This window comes from Solenopsis invicta, chromosome 5 (assembly GCF_016802725.1).
Source record: "Solenopsis invicta isolate M01_SB chromosome 5, UNIL_Sinv_3.0, whole genome shotgun sequence".
NCBI lineage: Eukaryota > Metazoa > Arthropoda > Insecta > Hymenoptera > Formicidae > Solenopsis > Solenopsis invicta.
In genome coordinates, this window is record NC_052668.1 from 22,707,187 (window position 1) to 22,724,800 (window position 17,614).

At 39.0% G+C, this 17,614-nt stretch overlaps 2 protein-coding genes across 2 annotated transcripts in view; both read left to right on the top strand.

The window, feature by feature from the left end:
• The first annotated feature begins 2,766 nt into the window (after positions 1-2,766).
• LOC105195916 (GRB2-associated-binding protein 1) lies at positions 2,767-6,845 on the top strand. The gene is made up of 7 exons (XM_011161550.3): positions 2,767-2,847; positions 3,311-3,439; positions 3,516-3,696; positions 4,040-4,321; positions 4,388-5,149; positions 5,249-5,391; positions 5,494-6,845. The coding sequence occupies exons 1-7, from the start codon at positions 2,767-2,769 to the stop codon at positions 5,734-5,736; spliced, it is 1,821 nt and encodes a 606-aa protein (XP_011159852.1). The 3' UTR covers positions 5,737-6,845.
• Positions 6,846-8,735: 1,890 nt separating this feature from the next.
• LOC105195185 (flocculation protein FLO11) overlaps positions 8,736-17,614 on the top strand; it is a 66,942-nt gene continuing 58,063 nt past the window's right edge. The window contains exon 1 of the mRNA XM_011160474.3: positions 8,736-9,054. The gene's annotated coding sequence lies outside the window, so the exon portion shown is untranslated. The remainder of the gene's footprint in view (positions 9,055-17,614) is intronic.

Sequence of the window (17,614 nt, forward strand, 5' to 3'; positions counted from 1 at the left end):
ATTAAATGCTATTCCTCGCATTATGCGCGGCATTGCCCTTCCGCGCGAGCGTCGCGAATCCGCGCCGCGACACGCTTCGGCGGCATCCGCTCGAGAAACAATGCGAATAAAATGGAACGCGGCAGATCCGGAGCACTCTGCCTAAATACCGTAGAATTCAGAAATCTCATTAATTTCTTCCTTTCTTTTTGCTAAAAAAAAAAAACCGAGAAGACTCGTATAATCACAGGGCACAGCTTCAGAGCGACCAAATTCCGCCTAATCGATGATTAACTTATCAAGTGTTTCATTAATGTGAATAGTATTATTCACATTTTGTTGTTTAACGTATAAAAAAAAGTATTGGGGACGGTGAGTTATAACATCATAAAGTTTGCTTCAGGCTATTCTGCCAATAGAATTGATCACTGATTAATAATTTAATCAGTCGTCGAAATTATTCTTACGCAAACTTCTTAAGGGCCGTTACAGATTTATATATCATGAATACAATTGCCACTTCTTCATATAAAGGCTCTGCCGAAAGTCTATTTTTTAAAGAAAAAACAACGAAAATATTCTGTATACTATTAGAAAATTTCTATTAAATGTAATTAAATATATCGCAAATCTTAAATGATCCACTAAAATTTTTATATTAATTTAATACAAAATGCATATGTTAAAAAGTAATGCAGGTTTATTATGTACAAAATTAACACAAAAAATATAACACTTTAATACAATTAGGAAACAAATTGTAGAAATATATTTTTTCAGTAAAATTAATATTTATAATATACTGACGCGTGTAATTTATTTATCTTTGAATGAATGTATTAAAATTACATTATTTTTATGTTATTTATTTATTCATAAATTATGTTATTATAATCTTTAAGAAATATAATTTAATGCAAAATATTAAAATAATACAATTGCATTACGTTGAATTAACATTCGGATATGTTAATTGACAATGACAAGTTTTAATATAAATACAAAATATTTTCTACTGCGTAAAGATATGTGAATCAAGATTTTTTAATATTTAACCAAATCATTGATGCATAACAACAATTAACAACATTATTATTGAGTTGAATATTAATATATAGATAATAACAAAAAACTTCTATATTATATGAAAAATAATGTTGATTATATGATAAAATTATTTTAAATAGATTCGAAATTTTCAAAAAGTTTGTATTCGAATAATTTTCTAGTATTCAAAATAATTTATTACATTCATTAATATAATTTATATATCATTATTAAAATTATTACTTTCTTTTTTGTTTTCTCTAAAAAAAAAGAGAATGAATCTGTTGCTGAATATTTCTTTTTAAAATTGGAGAAATTCTAGTTGTGCAATGGTTGGCTTTTATGCCGTCATCATCTTTATGCTACTATTTTCTTGACATCCTTTCTTCTTCGTAAAAAAAGTCATCAACATTCTAAGTAATTAACCAGAGATCTTTTTCTGTCTGTCGGAGATTCGTCTGAAAGGCTGAAGTCCCTGATCAAAAACAGAAGTGGCAGCCATAATCGGTCAAATATCACGATCGATGCCAATCTACGAGGCGGTCGGGAAAACGTTGCAAAAGAACGCATGGGTGAATGCACCTTCAGCAACGTTCTGCATCTCCTCCCAGTGACGAAAGATCGGACGCGCGTCATTGGAAATCTCTCGAATACCAAAGAGAACAGGGCGCTACTCGCGAGAAAGCGAGGCCATGACGGCGAGGGGGAACGGAGATTCATTTCCGAACGCCGTGAACGTGGCCGCGCGTGATATCGTGCGTGCGAGCGATCGCAATGGCGAGCAACGTGAAGTTGTCGACAATCGACATGGCGCGAGGCGGAGGGGAAAGGCGAAAGGATAACGAGAATCGTCTGTTCGACAAATTGCGAACGAATCGCGGCGTTTTTCCGCGTCGTTAACGTCTCGGATAATGCGAACTTGATTTCCTCCATCTCGCGCGAGGATTCCTCTCTTCCCAATGCGATCGGCGCCGATTCTTCGTCCTCGATTGAACACACGATATCTCCTTTTCTTTTTCTTTCTGATTGACAAAGAGAGAGAGAGAGAGACTATCAAGTGATATCAGAGGCAACGCCTAATCGGAGGATTCCGCGGGGGCTCGTACGTCACTGCGCTGTCATCGTGAACGGGCCTCGAGAGTAGGCACCGTGCGTCACTTTATATATGTTCTGTGGTGCGTCATGTCATGTCACTCACACACGAGCCTTGGCACGCGTGGCTGCGACAGCGGGTAGTGGTAACCGTTGTTGGACGAGACGAGGCGAGACGAAGAACGCGGCGCCGTCGCTGTTTGCGCGCACGTCTTTGTATGCCGCGTCGAGGACCCGCAGTGTCCCGTTGCGGGCTGCTCCGAGTCGGTCTCCGTTTCTCCATTCCTCTGCGTGTTCAGTAACGTCGCGCGTGCGCGCACAAGAGCGACGGAGCAACTCCACCGAGCAAGCAAGGAGCGTGGGGCGGGGGGTACAGTCGACCGTGTGCGTACGTGAGGGACTGTTCTCGGTTTCTCCGTGTTGCACCGTCGGGGGCCAAAAATAGACAAATGGACGACGAGCGCGTCGTCGTCGTCTCCGTCGTCGGTGGTTCCTCGCGCGCGTTTTTCAGGATGCTCTCGCGCCACTGAGATCGTAGATCACCTAACGAGCGAGCGAACGAGTGAACAAGCGATCGCGCCGTCGTGATCATCGTGATCATCGTGATCATCGTGATCATCGTGATCACCGTCTCCCGGGTGCAGCGAGATGGACGTGCTCAAGACGTCCCAGGAGATCGTCCACGAAGGATGGCTCATCAAATCACCGCCCACCAAGCTGTGGAGAGCGGTTGGTATTAAAGTATCAAGAGAATCCGTACGTCGCGTACACGTCTCTTGTTTACGAAGCTGCCAGACGGAAGCCTGGTGTCATTGTTTACGTCCGCCCTGGTTCACCAAATCTCCCTTTCTCCTTAACTCGCGGAAAGGAATCAACAGCGAACTCAGGAACGTCATCCAACTTCTCGTGAATAGCTTGAACGCTAGCTCGGTGATGACATTCTTGGTTCGCTGCTCGCGCGAGAAATGCCTCACCTAACCTAATTCCAGCAGAATTCATGCGTGAGATTTTTCTTTTTTCGGTACTTTTTGATCATTTTTGGGACTCGCGTTTCCGAGAAGACGTATAGCCCTCGCGATAAGCGACGCAGTCCGATGTATTATCGGACATTTATTGGAATTTTATTGATAGGCTAATATTAAGTTTGAGGTGAAGGTAAATAATCTTATCTTTATTATCTGTTTTCTAATAGCGGTGGAGAAAGCGATGGTTTGCCCTTCGTCACAGTGGAGAGCTGCCTGGTCAATACTTTCTGGAGTATTACACTGACAGACGCTGCCGTAAACTCAAGGGTCGTATTGATCTAGATCAGTGTGAACAGGTATCTGTCACACGTTATCTTTATTGGAGTTTATTTTATCTATGAACTATAGATATTTATCGATACTCTGTCATAGGTGGACGCGGGTCTCCGATTCGAAAATCGTAAACAAAAATATCAGTATATGTTTAATGTGAAGACACCCAAGCGAATCTATTATTTGGTTGCTGAGAATGAAGTGGACATGAACAAATGGGTGGATGCAGTGTGTCAAGTTTGCAATCTTAAGGCATACACTCAGGATGACGACCAGCAAAGTAATAAAATTTAAACTTTAAAATTAAAATGTAAAATTTAACTTATGTTACTTTGTTGCTTATGCATTCTTGCATTAAATATAATATAAATGCTTTAAATCAAGGATAGAGTCTTGATTTCTGATGTGAATTTATAGATCATCTAAAACTTAACAGCATCAATTTTTCTTTTAGTATTACATATATAATTAAATGAAATAATTTTAATGAAGTATTTTACATATATGCAAATAATTATGCATAAAGTATCATGCCAATACTCTCATTTATCAATTTTAAGTTTTAATTAGAATTCTAATATCGAGAGTTCTTCTATTAATTTCTTTTTCTTTTTCTTTTTTAGTCTTCCAATACGAGTCTCAAGAATCTCCGCCAACTTCACCCACCAGCACAATCTCCGGTCCCTACATTCCTATTAGCGAGTGCATTTCCGGTCGTCGGTTCAATGATACAAGTTCTCTCAATTTGGCCCTTGGACAGGGACCGGAGCATTATGACGCCCCGAGAAGATTGGCACCCTCGCCGCCACGGTCGCCTACAACGACGGATGCCGAAAGCGTCTTCACCGACGACGAATGGACGACGTCTGTAACGAGCGCAAATTGGGACACGCTTCCTTCCACGGGTGAGTGTTTGGCAGTGCGCATGACTTAATTCGTTTCTCTTATCTAATGAAATAAAATCACGATAGGCGAGTCACGACAACCCTCTGGCCCGGGCGATCATGAGATCGGCTCCTGGAGCGTAAGAAAACGTTTCGGTAAGCTCAGGATCGTCGATTCCGCGGTGCCACCGGCCTTGGAGAAGTTACCGGCACCGCCCAGACCACCGAAACCGCCTCATATGTTACCCGAAAATCCCGGTCATAACTACCTGAATCTAGACGGTGCCACTGAAAGCTCGAAGCCGAGTACTCCAGCGACGCCAGCACCGACAACGCCTGCTGCCGCCACCGCGACGACGACAACGGGTGCCGTGACTGACGAATCATACGATTTTCCGAGATCTCATCAACCGCAAGCGGCACAAACGACCATCGAGAGTAACACAGCAGCGATCGATCAGTCGTCAAAACACTTCTACTCGAACGCCGCGCCGAGTACCATCGACGAAACGCAGAACGTGTTTCGCTACGATTTCCACGAGGATGAACCATCAAGTCCGCGCTCTGAAACTTCGACTACAGTGACGTACTCGAATCTACCAAGCCCTCTCGTGCGAGACGGTTGTCCGAGCGGCGTACCAACCACCATGGCGCCGCCTCCACCAATGGTGTACAGAGAACTAAAGCCGGGTAGAAAAACCAGTGACTCGATGTCTGTCATAAGTAACGAACCGTCACCGGGTCCGACAATAGCGCTATATGACGTGAGTTCCGCCGAACACTCTCCAGCTGAACCGCCGAGCATCAACAGGAAATTAAAGCCATCTTTGAATAAATCACCGGTGGAAGGTAGGCTTCTTTCTTTCTTTCTTTCTTTTTTTTTTTTAGTATCTACAACATTTAACATATTAAGAGAAATATATATAACGCATAAAATTTTTCTTGCAGCACCTCATCTGCAATTAGCGTCTCCGCCTGGAAGAGGAAGAATGCGGGCAGCGCCTAGTCCGACGCCTCCGTCGCATATGCACTCGACACGTCTCCAATCAACGTCGGACGAAGACAATAACGCGTTCGAAGATAAAGAGGAGGTTCGTAGAATCGCAATTCTAAGAACTGTGTGTAATCTTAGCCGTTGCATATGACGTGGCACGATACGTGATTTCATACGTTATGTGTAATTCGATTTCCAGATATACTATTATCAAGATCACAACACGTTCATTCCGGCGTCCAATCGCTTGGTGGTACTACAGTATCTAGATCTCGACTTGGAAGCGACAGAGAGCTTTAGTTCCTCGACGTTACCGCCCCCGCAATCTCTTCCGAATACGACAGTGTACAAAACCGTGGATTTCGTGAAAACGGAGGCTTTCAATCGCACTCGGCAGCGAGTAGAGGAGGAGAGAAAACTGTGCACGGACGAGTTAACGTAGGGAGCGAATTTGTGTATTATACGAACCATAGATAGATTACACGAATGTTAAATACATCAAATAATGTGTGTGGACTTTTTGGTATGTTATATAGATAAAAGAGAATTTTTTTTCTTATTTTAAGCACTAGAATAGCACGTTAGAGTTGTACTGCATGAGAAATGCGAGTGAATTTGATGAAAAATCGCGGTATCAACGCGATACATACTTTTAGAAAGACAGTGTCCACTGCTTTCACGATGTATGTTATTTTCTTCTTTTACATAGCAACGTTTAGTTTCATAAATTGGCTATGCAGTTGAAAGAGGCAATCGGATATCAAAGTATTGTACAACAATATTTAATGGACCAAAAATGTTATATAGAAAGAGAAATGAATGGCAGGAGTGAAAAACAGAAGTATCGATAGTCTCATCAAGAAATATCCTCAATGGGGAAATTTCTGATTGAATAAGCAAAGTATTATGTAAATCATGAAGATTTTCTTATTTTTGGGTATAATTATGGTTTTATGTATTAGATTTATATAGGGTCAACGTGCGCGTGGGGCATTTTTATCATCAACTATGTGCAACGAATAACTAAAGCTATATATTGTTTGTTCTAAGATATATCTTACTTTTAGCGTTAGATATAAAATGATATATAATATTTTTTTATCATGTCACAACGAAATTTGCATCACCAAGGTATTTAGGTTACACTTACAATACATATCACAGAAATATATCAGTTATACTGCATTAATCCAGAAAATAATATCGGATAATATTTTAATACACATTACGTAAAACACAGGGCCTAATCTAATATATTTATACGTAGATTATCACATGCCTTGGTTCAGCTCTTGTAAAAATTATTGGAGAAAAAAATGATATTAAAATTGTATTGTTATTTTACAATTTATGTTTTAATTATTCTTTCATGATGCGTTCATGAATGAATTCCAATTACCATTTTAGAACTTTACAGCATATTCATGGAAATTTGTTTTTTGTTATAGAAATATAATCGTCGTTGAGAGATTGGAATCTGAAGATTTATAGTTAATCCTTAATCATTTGTAATTGTAAATGTACAAGTCATAAATATACTTATACAGGATATCTTCTATAAAGTCTATTTCTACTACTCCCTATATATATATATATATATATATATATATATATATATATATATATATATATTTCAAAAATGGCTCAAAATTATAAAAAATCGCGAAATACGTGTCTTTATAACTAAAGTATATTTAAGTCTCACTCAAAGGTAAATTAACGTTGGTGCTAATCCTCTTAAAAGAGTAAACCCCTCCCCTTGCCTTTTTGCGTCGTAGTTTTTGACAATTTTAAACCGTTTCTGAACTATAGGAGGGGGTAGAAACTTAACTGCGCAGACACTGTCTGTATTATATATTGCAATTATGTTGTTTTATTTCAAATGACGTTTGAAATTGTAAGACGATTGATGAAACGCACTACATGAGTGTGTCATACGCGATTACTACTGCGCAAATAAACAAGTAAATACCACGATCATAATACAAGTAAATAATACGAGCAAATGATAGATTACTCACCCCACGGTCGTACAGCTGTCGCCCGAGGTCCCTCAGGTCGGCTCTTCCTCTCAGAATTCTTCACGGCTGCTTCTCCTGTCTCGATCCATCCATCATGGTACTTACACACGCGAGAACACCCAATCAGAATCCTTTGATTGTTTCTTTACTGTACTCACACTCGCGTACGCGCACGCTAATTACCGAAATACGACGAATACAAGACTGATTGCACAGGTCCTTCCAATACTTTCCGATTAAACGTGTTGCTATTCGAGACCGCGGAATTCAGTTTTCCGTTAGCAATCGAAAGTTTCGACGCAATAACTTCAAGTGTCGACAACTTCACTTCGATTTATCGCGCGGCACGACGCGAGTCAAGCTGAGGTTAGGACGCCGAGACAATTAATTTTATCTAGCGTGAGTTACAACTAGCGTTAAACATTACGTTCCAAGCAAATGTTTGTTTCTTTTCAAACGTGCGCATTTAGTCATAACCAGACTAGAGATCGAGATCTTTTTTAAACAGCGTGGCAATAACACATGCATGGATATCGTGGACAACTATGACGCAACGCGCGACGGTTCATTCGAAAATACAGAGAGCCGGATGAGAATGGTAAACAGTACTCAATATTCAGCACAATAATAACTTTCGACGCAAATTTCACGAAACGCACGTTTTTATTAGTAGAAAGTTAATCGCGAGATTCGTTGATTTGCGTACTAATCCGTGTTCTCGATATGAAAGCGACGATGAAATTATTTCCGATTTAACGAAGATAAAATAAATTGCCAAATGAAACATTAACCTTCCGATTATATCTTCGTTTTGATCAGTATTTTTCGGAAAGAACGGAAAACGGTTTTTTCATCAATTTTATTTCTTCAGATAATATTAAGAACATCGATCAGTACCACAGTCGAGAGAAAACGTAATTCTTTTCTCGATTTTTCTAGAAAATTAAGAACAGTTAGCTGTAAGAACGTTTATCAATGATCGATAATTTCGGCACGCACATAGACAACAGGCTAACGAGCGGTACACAAGGGTTCGGGACGAAGCGCGACATACACGATCCACGCGACCTTCGCACACATCAACAAGAACATACAGAAACGCTACCGGCGGCCGCTGCCGGTCGAACGCGCCGAGCTAAATGATCGTCGGCCGCGCTCGGTTATGTCCGTCACCGCTCGTGCGTCGCCGTCGACAGTGTCGCCGCGAGCGGCCGCCGCCGTAGTAGTGCGTAGTAGTTCACCCTCTCGGCTGCTCTCGGCGCCCTCGGCGCTCTCGGCCGTGCTCGATCGTCTCCGTCGCCGTTCGTATGGTAACCGCCGGGCGCTGAGCGCCGTGTATCCGTACCCGTCCGCCCGTCCGTCCCGCAGTAACGCTTGTCCCACTCCATGTTTCATCTGCGCGTCGGTTACAAGTGTTCGTTCTTCTTGCGTCGCGCCGTCGCGTTGCGCGATTTCGTACGTCTTGTCTCACGAATACGAAACGCCTGCAACAGTCGCGCGTCGCGGCGCGACAAGTTCAGACAAGTTCGTGCGTGTCTCTGTCCGTTTCGTAGTCTGGTGCCGGGTATTACGAGTTGCGTGTGAAACATTCTGTGCCTGAGTTCAATAGGATCGCCCGAGGGAGTCCTTTTTTTCGGAGTTACGCCGCCAGCGACCCGTGCGAGAGACAGAGACGGGAGATCCTTTGTCGGACCAGAAGCATCGTCTCAGCTGCGCCGAGATTCCTCGGATTTTTTTAGGTAAGTGCGTGTGCCTGTGTGTTTTGCTCGAGCGCGCCGTGCTTTCGGAATCCCTTTCGGCCGCGTTTCCTCGCTCTCGAAGCGGAGCCGCTACCACCTGTTGGCCATGGAAAAGTGCAACGACTCGTGACGACCGATGCCTCAAATCGGGATGTGCCCGGTTTATTTTATCGCGTTTGGAATACAATTGTTTGTTTCGGTATTGACTGAGACGGTTTCGATATTTGCCACGGTTGGACTTGTAACGTAGCATTCGTTGCCAGGAATCCGGATTTTCCTCGGCGAGAGGACGTCATCCGCCATAATCTTTCGTATTTCGCTATTAGATATCTCTGAAGTTAGTCGCATGATTACAGGCCCGTTTGAAATGAGCATTTGAAACCAAGTGAATAAAGACTCGTTATTCATTTGAGAATTTATTCGTGAGCTTGTGATAATCCGTTAATAATTTAAAAGGTCACAAAATTTGTTTATTATTTAAAACAATCTTGTCTTTAATTTAAAAAATCTTTAATTTAGATTAATTCAATAGAAACATTTTACAAAAGACGATCGATTAATACCATTTCTTCTTTCTCTTTATTTGTGATTTTTACGTTTACGAAACTAATAATTTAAAAGCCAGAATCTCGTTATATTATTTGAGAAAAGATTATTGAGATTTCATCTTCGATTTAAAAAAAAATTCTGAATTCAGATTAATTCAATAAAAAAAAATCTTATAAAAGATAATTACGTGATTAGTGATCACTTAGTGACTTTAATTTCTCTCTATTTGTGATTTTTAAGTTTACGAAGACAATAATTTAAGTCAGTATTTTGTTGTTAGTTAAGAAAATTTTATCTCATTTATTAAAAAATCCTTAATTTAGATTAATTCAAGAAAAAAAAATTTTATAAGAAATAATTACATAGTGTCTTTAACTTTCTTCCTCTTTATTTTTTATTTTACACTTTACAAAGCTAATAATTTAAAAGCCAGAATTGTATTGTGTTTTTTACGAAAATTCAAACTTTGATTTAAAAAATAATTTTAATTCTAATTAATTCAACAGAAAAATCTTATAAAAGATAATCACTTAGTGCTTTTAATTTCCCTCTATTTGATTTTTTTAATTTACAATTTAATGTCAGAATCTTGCTTAGTTATTTAAGAAAATTTTCTCTCTGATTTATTTAAAAAAATTCTTAATTCAGATTAATTTAACAGAAAAAGATAACCAACTAGTGCTTATAACTTATCTCTTTGTTTGTGATTTTTAAATTAATTACAAATTATTCTTTCACATAATTGTTCTGTCTGCCCATCTTATTATCGATAATATCCTTCTTATAGGCGCCTACGAAAAATCTCGCCAAGAAGTAAGAATGCAGATTTGCTATAAGAACTCCTGGTTCTTATCGGAAGCTCGCGATCTGACTTCCTTGCGAGATATTTCCTAGTTGCAGGCGTGTATAAATCGTTGATTACCATTTTAAATCTCTGTTCTCTCTTTCCAATCCTTAGCTCTTATCAGAGCGTGGTGACCCCGTCGGTTTATTTCTGTGGTGTACGCTTTTTTTTACAGATATACAGAATGTATAGTTTGAACTCCAGTTTCTTCTCAGTTCGAACAGCTTAATTTAGAGAGATGTTTTCATGACAAGATGCTTTTGATGATTTGTCACTATCTTCCGAGAAGTAACGACTGAATAAAATCATAAATGTTTCAGTCGGATTTAACCTCAAGTTTTTAGCACACAGAGCAAATGCACAATTTTTTTTGCCACAATCATTGATTGTGATTTTTAAGTTTACCAAAATAATACTTTGAAAGCTAAAATCGCGCTGTGTTATTTAACGAAATTTCATCTCAGATTTATTTAAACAATTCTTAATTCAATAGAAATATTTTACAAAAAAAAAACAACTAGTTAGTGTCTTTTACTTTGCTCTTTATTTTTTATTTTGAAGTTTACAAAACCAATAATTTTAAAAGCCAGAATCTCATTATGTTAAAAAACTTTCATTTCTGAGTTAAAAACAAAATTCTGAATTCAGATTAATTCAATCAAAAAAATCTTTCCTCTTTATTTTTTATTTTGAAGTTTACAAAGCCAATAATTTGAAAGCCAGAATAACTGTGTGCTATTTAAACAAATTTCATCTTCAATTTAACAAAAAGCGATTCTTAATTCGAATTATTTCCGGATTAATTCAGTAGACAGACGACAATCACTTAGTGACTTTAACTTCCCCATTTAATCGTGACTTTTAAGTTTGTGAAACAGATCACTTAAACGTACACGCCTTTCGGACGGAAAAGAGCTCGCTAGAAATCATAATTTTAATTGAATTTAATTGCACTTAAACGAAGTGTGAATACCGCTGAAAGTCGACAATGCGAGACGCGAGAAATATCTCGCGTGGCGAGTGTTACATTAAACTCGACGTTTATTTAATTTCTCGGCAGGCAAGAGTCTGTCGGAAATTACGTGAGCCGACAAGATACGATCGAAGGAGAATTCTACGAGTTCCTCCGCGATTGATTCGCATTTTGTTTATTCCGTATCATTGTTAATAGAATAATGGGATTTCCGAAGGTACGACAGGCAGCTAGGAAATGAATTTTAGACGATCTCACGGGAATAAATACGTCAATTATGATCCGTGATTTCTCTAGCAGCATTTCTCTCTCTCTCTCTCTCTCTCTCTCTCTCTCTCTCTCTCTCTCTCACTCAAATTGCGAATTTTACGTTGTTTTCGCGCATATCCGTTCGGCGGAGCGAGGCTGACGCGTTTCTCTGAAGCGCGCACCGTCGCTCGGTGTTTGTTTTCATCTCGTCGTTTATTCGCGGAATTTTTAAAACGAACCTTCCCCGCCAATATTCTCTCTCATCCGCGTATTCTTGGCCGCGACGTATAAAATCCCACTCGGCGTGTGCGATCCAACTTCATAAATTCAATTCGTCTCGCGAGGTATATTCCGTTTGACTTTGCGAGATACACTCGTCCGATTTAAATTAAATGTGTAGCCAGCTCTTCTACTCTTTCATATTTTTTTTTGTTTTTTTTTTGCGATTTTATCTCTACGCCGCGCCGGAGTTATTTTTTTGCTTCGACGCTGCTCTGAGCGATCAGTGTGTTCCTTCGAAACGTTCATCAAAGCGATGCTACGAGACGCGGTTCAGCGAGTCCACCGCGAATTTGGGCCAATCGACGCGTGGCCTCGATATGTTTATAAAACACGCGTTGCAGAAATACGCCTACGTCGAACGCGAAGTGCTTTAACGTTTACGCGCGTGACTGACGTGGATCGCACCGGGCACGTGGCGGCGAGGCCGTTAAAATCGCGCGAACGAGCAGTTTAATTCGTCGCAGGCGGAGCACGCGATTCGCTCTGCGAAAATATTTGCGTTTATCGTGCTCGCCTCGAGTGATGAAGCGTCTCGAAGCGCGGCTGGAATATTTCCGGACTTCGTGTAACATCGCGCTGACGCTGATCGCGAGACTATAAATATTACATATATGCAAAGAAATGATCTTGCATCGTCGCGAATGAATATTAAAATGTTACTGTTTGCTGGTAAGTTTTTATTTATCAAAGTATTGTTTTACGCCAGTCGAACCATTACCATTTCTTTTGGTAAACATATCGACATAAAAATCAGATTTTCAAAAGCGCAACTGAAAATATCGGAAGATGTTGATGAATTAATTTTAATATAAATTTAGTATCATGTATAATTTTTGAGTTTACTGTTCGTACGTGAGGGTTGAATAGGACGTATTTTATTCTGAAATTTTTGAAATGGCTGATGCCTTTTCATCTGGTACATTTGACTTGAAAAAATATCTGACTCTATTTCCCAAATTAAAATCTGATTCGGGAATTGAAAACCATATCTAAATATAATAGTAAAGTAAGAATAATATTTTTGGAGACACATTTTTGTAGAATATATTTTTGGTATTTTTCTGGCATATAAATTTTTATTCAACTTTTGTCGTCTTTTGATGTTCCATATATCGTGAAGAAGTTGAACGAATGATAAGGAATAAGTAGTAATAAACGCGTATCTTTGTGTTGATATCGTAATAAAAAAATTGCAAAGTAGAAATAAATATTTATAAACACGCACATAGCTTTAACAGCGGTGACGACAACAATGTCAAATTACGAAAATAAATTTTATAAACGCGAATCCTCCAGGCGCATAAAAGGCATTCGAAAATTACAAAGCGTAATCGCAGTGGGTACGGTTACAAGGTTACGTGATCGCTCCTCCAACCGATAATAATGGATTGTTACGAAATCAACGATTTGCAGGATTGGTACTAATGCGTGCGGACATTTGTTGATCCTGTGGCTCGGGTGCGCCGGTTTTTATTGTAATGTAAATTCCAGAGCACCATTTCGAACACTATACGAAAGAGAAAGAGAGATACTCTATCGCATGAAAATACAACATCGCCAAATTTATATTTATGATTGAAATTATATAATTGTAGAATATCTCCAAAAATTAGGGCTGAATAAGTTAATATATTTTTTAAATTAAATTATGTTAAAACTTACACGAACAAAAAAACTGATTCAAAGTTACATTAGATTCATATTAAATCAGAACAGAAATTCGTCAGTTTTTAAAGATTTTATATTACTCAAAACAATTATAAATATATCATCAAAGAAATTTAATATTTTGTTTGTAAATTAAGTTTATGAAATAATAAAAATAGTATTTTTTATCTGGGACTATATTTTTAATAATTGCTTTCTCTTACGTACATAAATTTTCGATTTAATAAAAAAATTAATTAAAGTTTATTTGTTAAAAAAATAACTGGTCAAAATGAAAAATTAACTAACTTAAGCTAAAAGCTGTTAATTTGTTAACTTTATTATTTAACTTTGAATTTTTTAACTAGTTGCTACGCAAAAACACGTTTCAGTTCTCTTCACAATTTACAAATATATTGTGCATTTCAACGAAGTAAAATTAAGAAGAGGCCATGATATTACGAATGAAATACATATATATTGACATTACGAGAGATTAGATATGGAACATAATTAATAATTCATCGTGCGTTCGAAGCGCACTTTATTTTGTTCATTGTCGAAGGTAAATGAAAATTGAAAATAGCGAAAAGATTCGGTGTTTTACAGTGAATTTTTTTTTTTAAGGGATTACCTCGGAGGCGGGATTTAAATTTAAATTTTACATTTTTCTATTCCTTTCGCGAGAGCATTCGAAGTGGATGAAGTCCGTGCGATGATGAAACGTGAAAGCGGTACATCCTTTTCTATCGACTCTTTTGGGGCTTCAGCGCGGATGGCGCGGGTGTTCGTTGTGTTGCATCCGAACAATGAATTACGCAACGCGCGGCGCGTTGGTATACACGGTCGTCTTCCTCTCTCTTTCTCCGTCTGTCTTTCTCTCTCTCTCTCTCTCTCTCTCTCTCTCTCTCTCTCTCTCGCTCTTTTTACAGGCGGACGGGCAGGCATGCAGGCGCGTTTAAACCGATATTACACGGTATTATTACGAGGTACGCGCGCGCGCACGTTGCATTAGACAGGAAACAACGAAGAGGAGTCAGTTGTTGTGTATCCCGTCGCGACCCGGTTTAGGCGTGCCTCAACCACTAGAACGCTAGGTACGGTGAGGAAAGCAGAACGCCTCTGAAATGTCAGGCACCAGGCGATGCTGGTGAACGGATAACACATCTCTCGCGCCACGCTGATATTCCAATATAATATTCCACGTGCGGCCGCGCAACATTTTATCGGAGAGCCTTCAATATTCGAATATCGATAAAATCGAACGCATTCCCTATACATAAAGCTTTGGTATTGCAACACGTTACTGTCGTCGTAGTTCGGTATGTATCGCGAGATCGTCGAGATCCTGGAACATGTCAGATCCTCGGTACCTAGGTGCCTCTCTCTATGATCCCTTGATACTGTAGATTTCTATTTGTATCGTCCCCTCTTTGATCTCACGGATCTTTGGTAGCGTGGATTTTTGCGTCTATCGGCTTTCAATTTCACAGGTTTTTACGTACATGCTTTGAATTTTATAAACCTCAAATACCACAGATTCTTATTTTTATTATATATTTGAAATTTTTTAAGGTCCTTTGATGTCGTGAATTTTTGTGTCTATCGACATTTATTATAATCTTTTTTTTTTAACATACGTACTCATTTTTTATAGAACTCTTTAATCTCGTAAATTTTTAGTATTACAAATTTTTGTATTTATCGTTTTTGCATTTTTATTTCTATGTAGTCGGAATGTCATTGTTACAAATTTTTACCTCTCGATTGTTTCAACAGTTATTTCTATAAATATCTCTAATCTCGAATCTTTAATATCCCATGCGTTTTTGGATTTTTATGCGGAATTTTATTTTTGTGTGTATTTGAATTTTACAATATAGATTTATGTTGCTAGTAATTTTTATCTTTATCAAATATTTGTTTTAACAATAACCTATTTTCATAGATATCTTCAATCTCCTCAGTCTTTGATATCAAATTGAGGAAAGATTCCTATGTTTATCATTTAATTCCAGAGATTTTCATTTCTGAACGTTCTAAATCGATTTTATATGTCTTTGTTTCAGCAGTTTATTTATCTTTATAAGTTTTTGAATTAAAAAAAAATTGGTAGCTTGAATTTTTATCTTCATTTTTCTGATTCTTTATTTACACACGATTTCGTGAATCGTACTGTTGTTTTTTTCATGAATTTTCAGAATTCCGAGATTCAGAGAACAAAATTTTCGACAAATGAAAAATTGTTTTGCGAGTTTTATCATCTCTAGCGACCGTACAGTATTCTCTTTGCCTCGTAGATCTCTCTCATCGTTCGTGCAAATTTTCTTCGTGTATGCATTTTACATTCACAATGGCTTAGAGCTTTATGTAAACACACACGAATACGTTTAAACATTGCTCTACAGTATTATCATTCGTTCGAATTGTGGAGCTGAGCCCTATGGCGGTAAACACGTGGGAATATCGTTAACAACGATCGTTTTTCGTTCACTGTCGTGCTCGTAAAAAAATTGCAGATCCTTGTCATTCTTTTTACGAGTGACAAATAGAAGAACGAGCGCAAGTCTTTCGCCGAGTCTATCGTCCACCAGTCGTGTGTAATTAATCAAAGTCGCATTTTTGTCGCAATTTCGAAAATCGTAAACCATCTCTGTTCACTCTCGGTAATGATCTAGCTTGACTTTAATCGCACATCGCTTATATTCGATAAGGATCGCGAGGCGCAATTAAGGAGATAAACGTCTTCATCGCGCGGCTTTTTACCGCGATTCAATAGTTACATCTGTGTAACCCGTTATTACGTCGCAATTATAATACAACTTACAGCTTAGGAGAAAGCACGTCGCAACTGAAAAAGGATAATATATATTCAGCGAATAAAGTCATTAATTAAACCAATAAAATTACTGTTGTGATGGACAATATTTTATTCTACGATTATAAAGCGCATATTTTATTCGCCAGCAGAAAATTACCAAAGCAATTTTCTGCTTATTTTATAAAATGTTAATTACTTTTATTAATGTTGGATAGGAAATTTCATTTTTTTCGTAGACGAAACTGTGTTTAGTGACTTAATTCGAAAGCGCTGATTCTCTTAGAAAGCCTTCTTGTCGGGACGCGTTGTGTCTCGTCCCTTAACGAGCGCAAGGTTAACTCGTCTAATTGTAAGCGGCATTTACTTAACGAGCATGCACGCGCACGCTCTCGTTGGGAAGCCCTGCGCTAGGTAACCAGGTTCATCGTCGCGCCGCGCCGTCGTTAGTGAAGTTGAGGTAAAATAGAGCACGTAGCTCAAGGGAGTTATCGCGGATCGCGATCGAACCGATTCCGAGGATCTACCGCGTGCAGACACGCACACGCGCAACTCGTGCCCTCGTCTCGGTATATACAGCTTTTCTCCGATCGAAACTGGTTCGCGGATAAGGTCTTTAACCTTAAGCTAGCCGCCAGCTAGCTCGCTGCTAGAGGTGGTTCTAGCAGAAAGAGAGGGAGAGCAATAGCGACGGCTGATGACGATGACGACGTGTTGGCCACGGCGGTGGCGATGGTAATGATCGCGCACTGTTGGTTGGCGAACATGCACGTGTTCTCTTGCCACGTTCGTTGTCGTCGTCGTCGTCGTCGTCGTCGTCGTCGTTATCGTTGTCGTCGACAGGTTTACGGTCGACTGTAAAATAATTTAAACATAGCTGCATCGACAGTGCTGCATAATTCTCATTCGCGCGGTAAGACGCGTGGAAATAGGGATTCGTACAGAGAAAATAGATTACGAAAATCACGATGTTGAGAATACCCGCGATATAAAATTGCATCGAATTACATCGAACGTAATTTCGTTATTGCGTAATACTAAATAATCGAGGAACGAGATCAGGATCTGGGGCAAACGAATTGTGAAAATGAGAATTTATGCTCGTGACGTCTGGATGACACTTGATCCACTTTGATGTAACAAAGGACGAGAATTAGATTGCGCTAAGGATCCGCAGAACGATAGATAGAAACGAAGA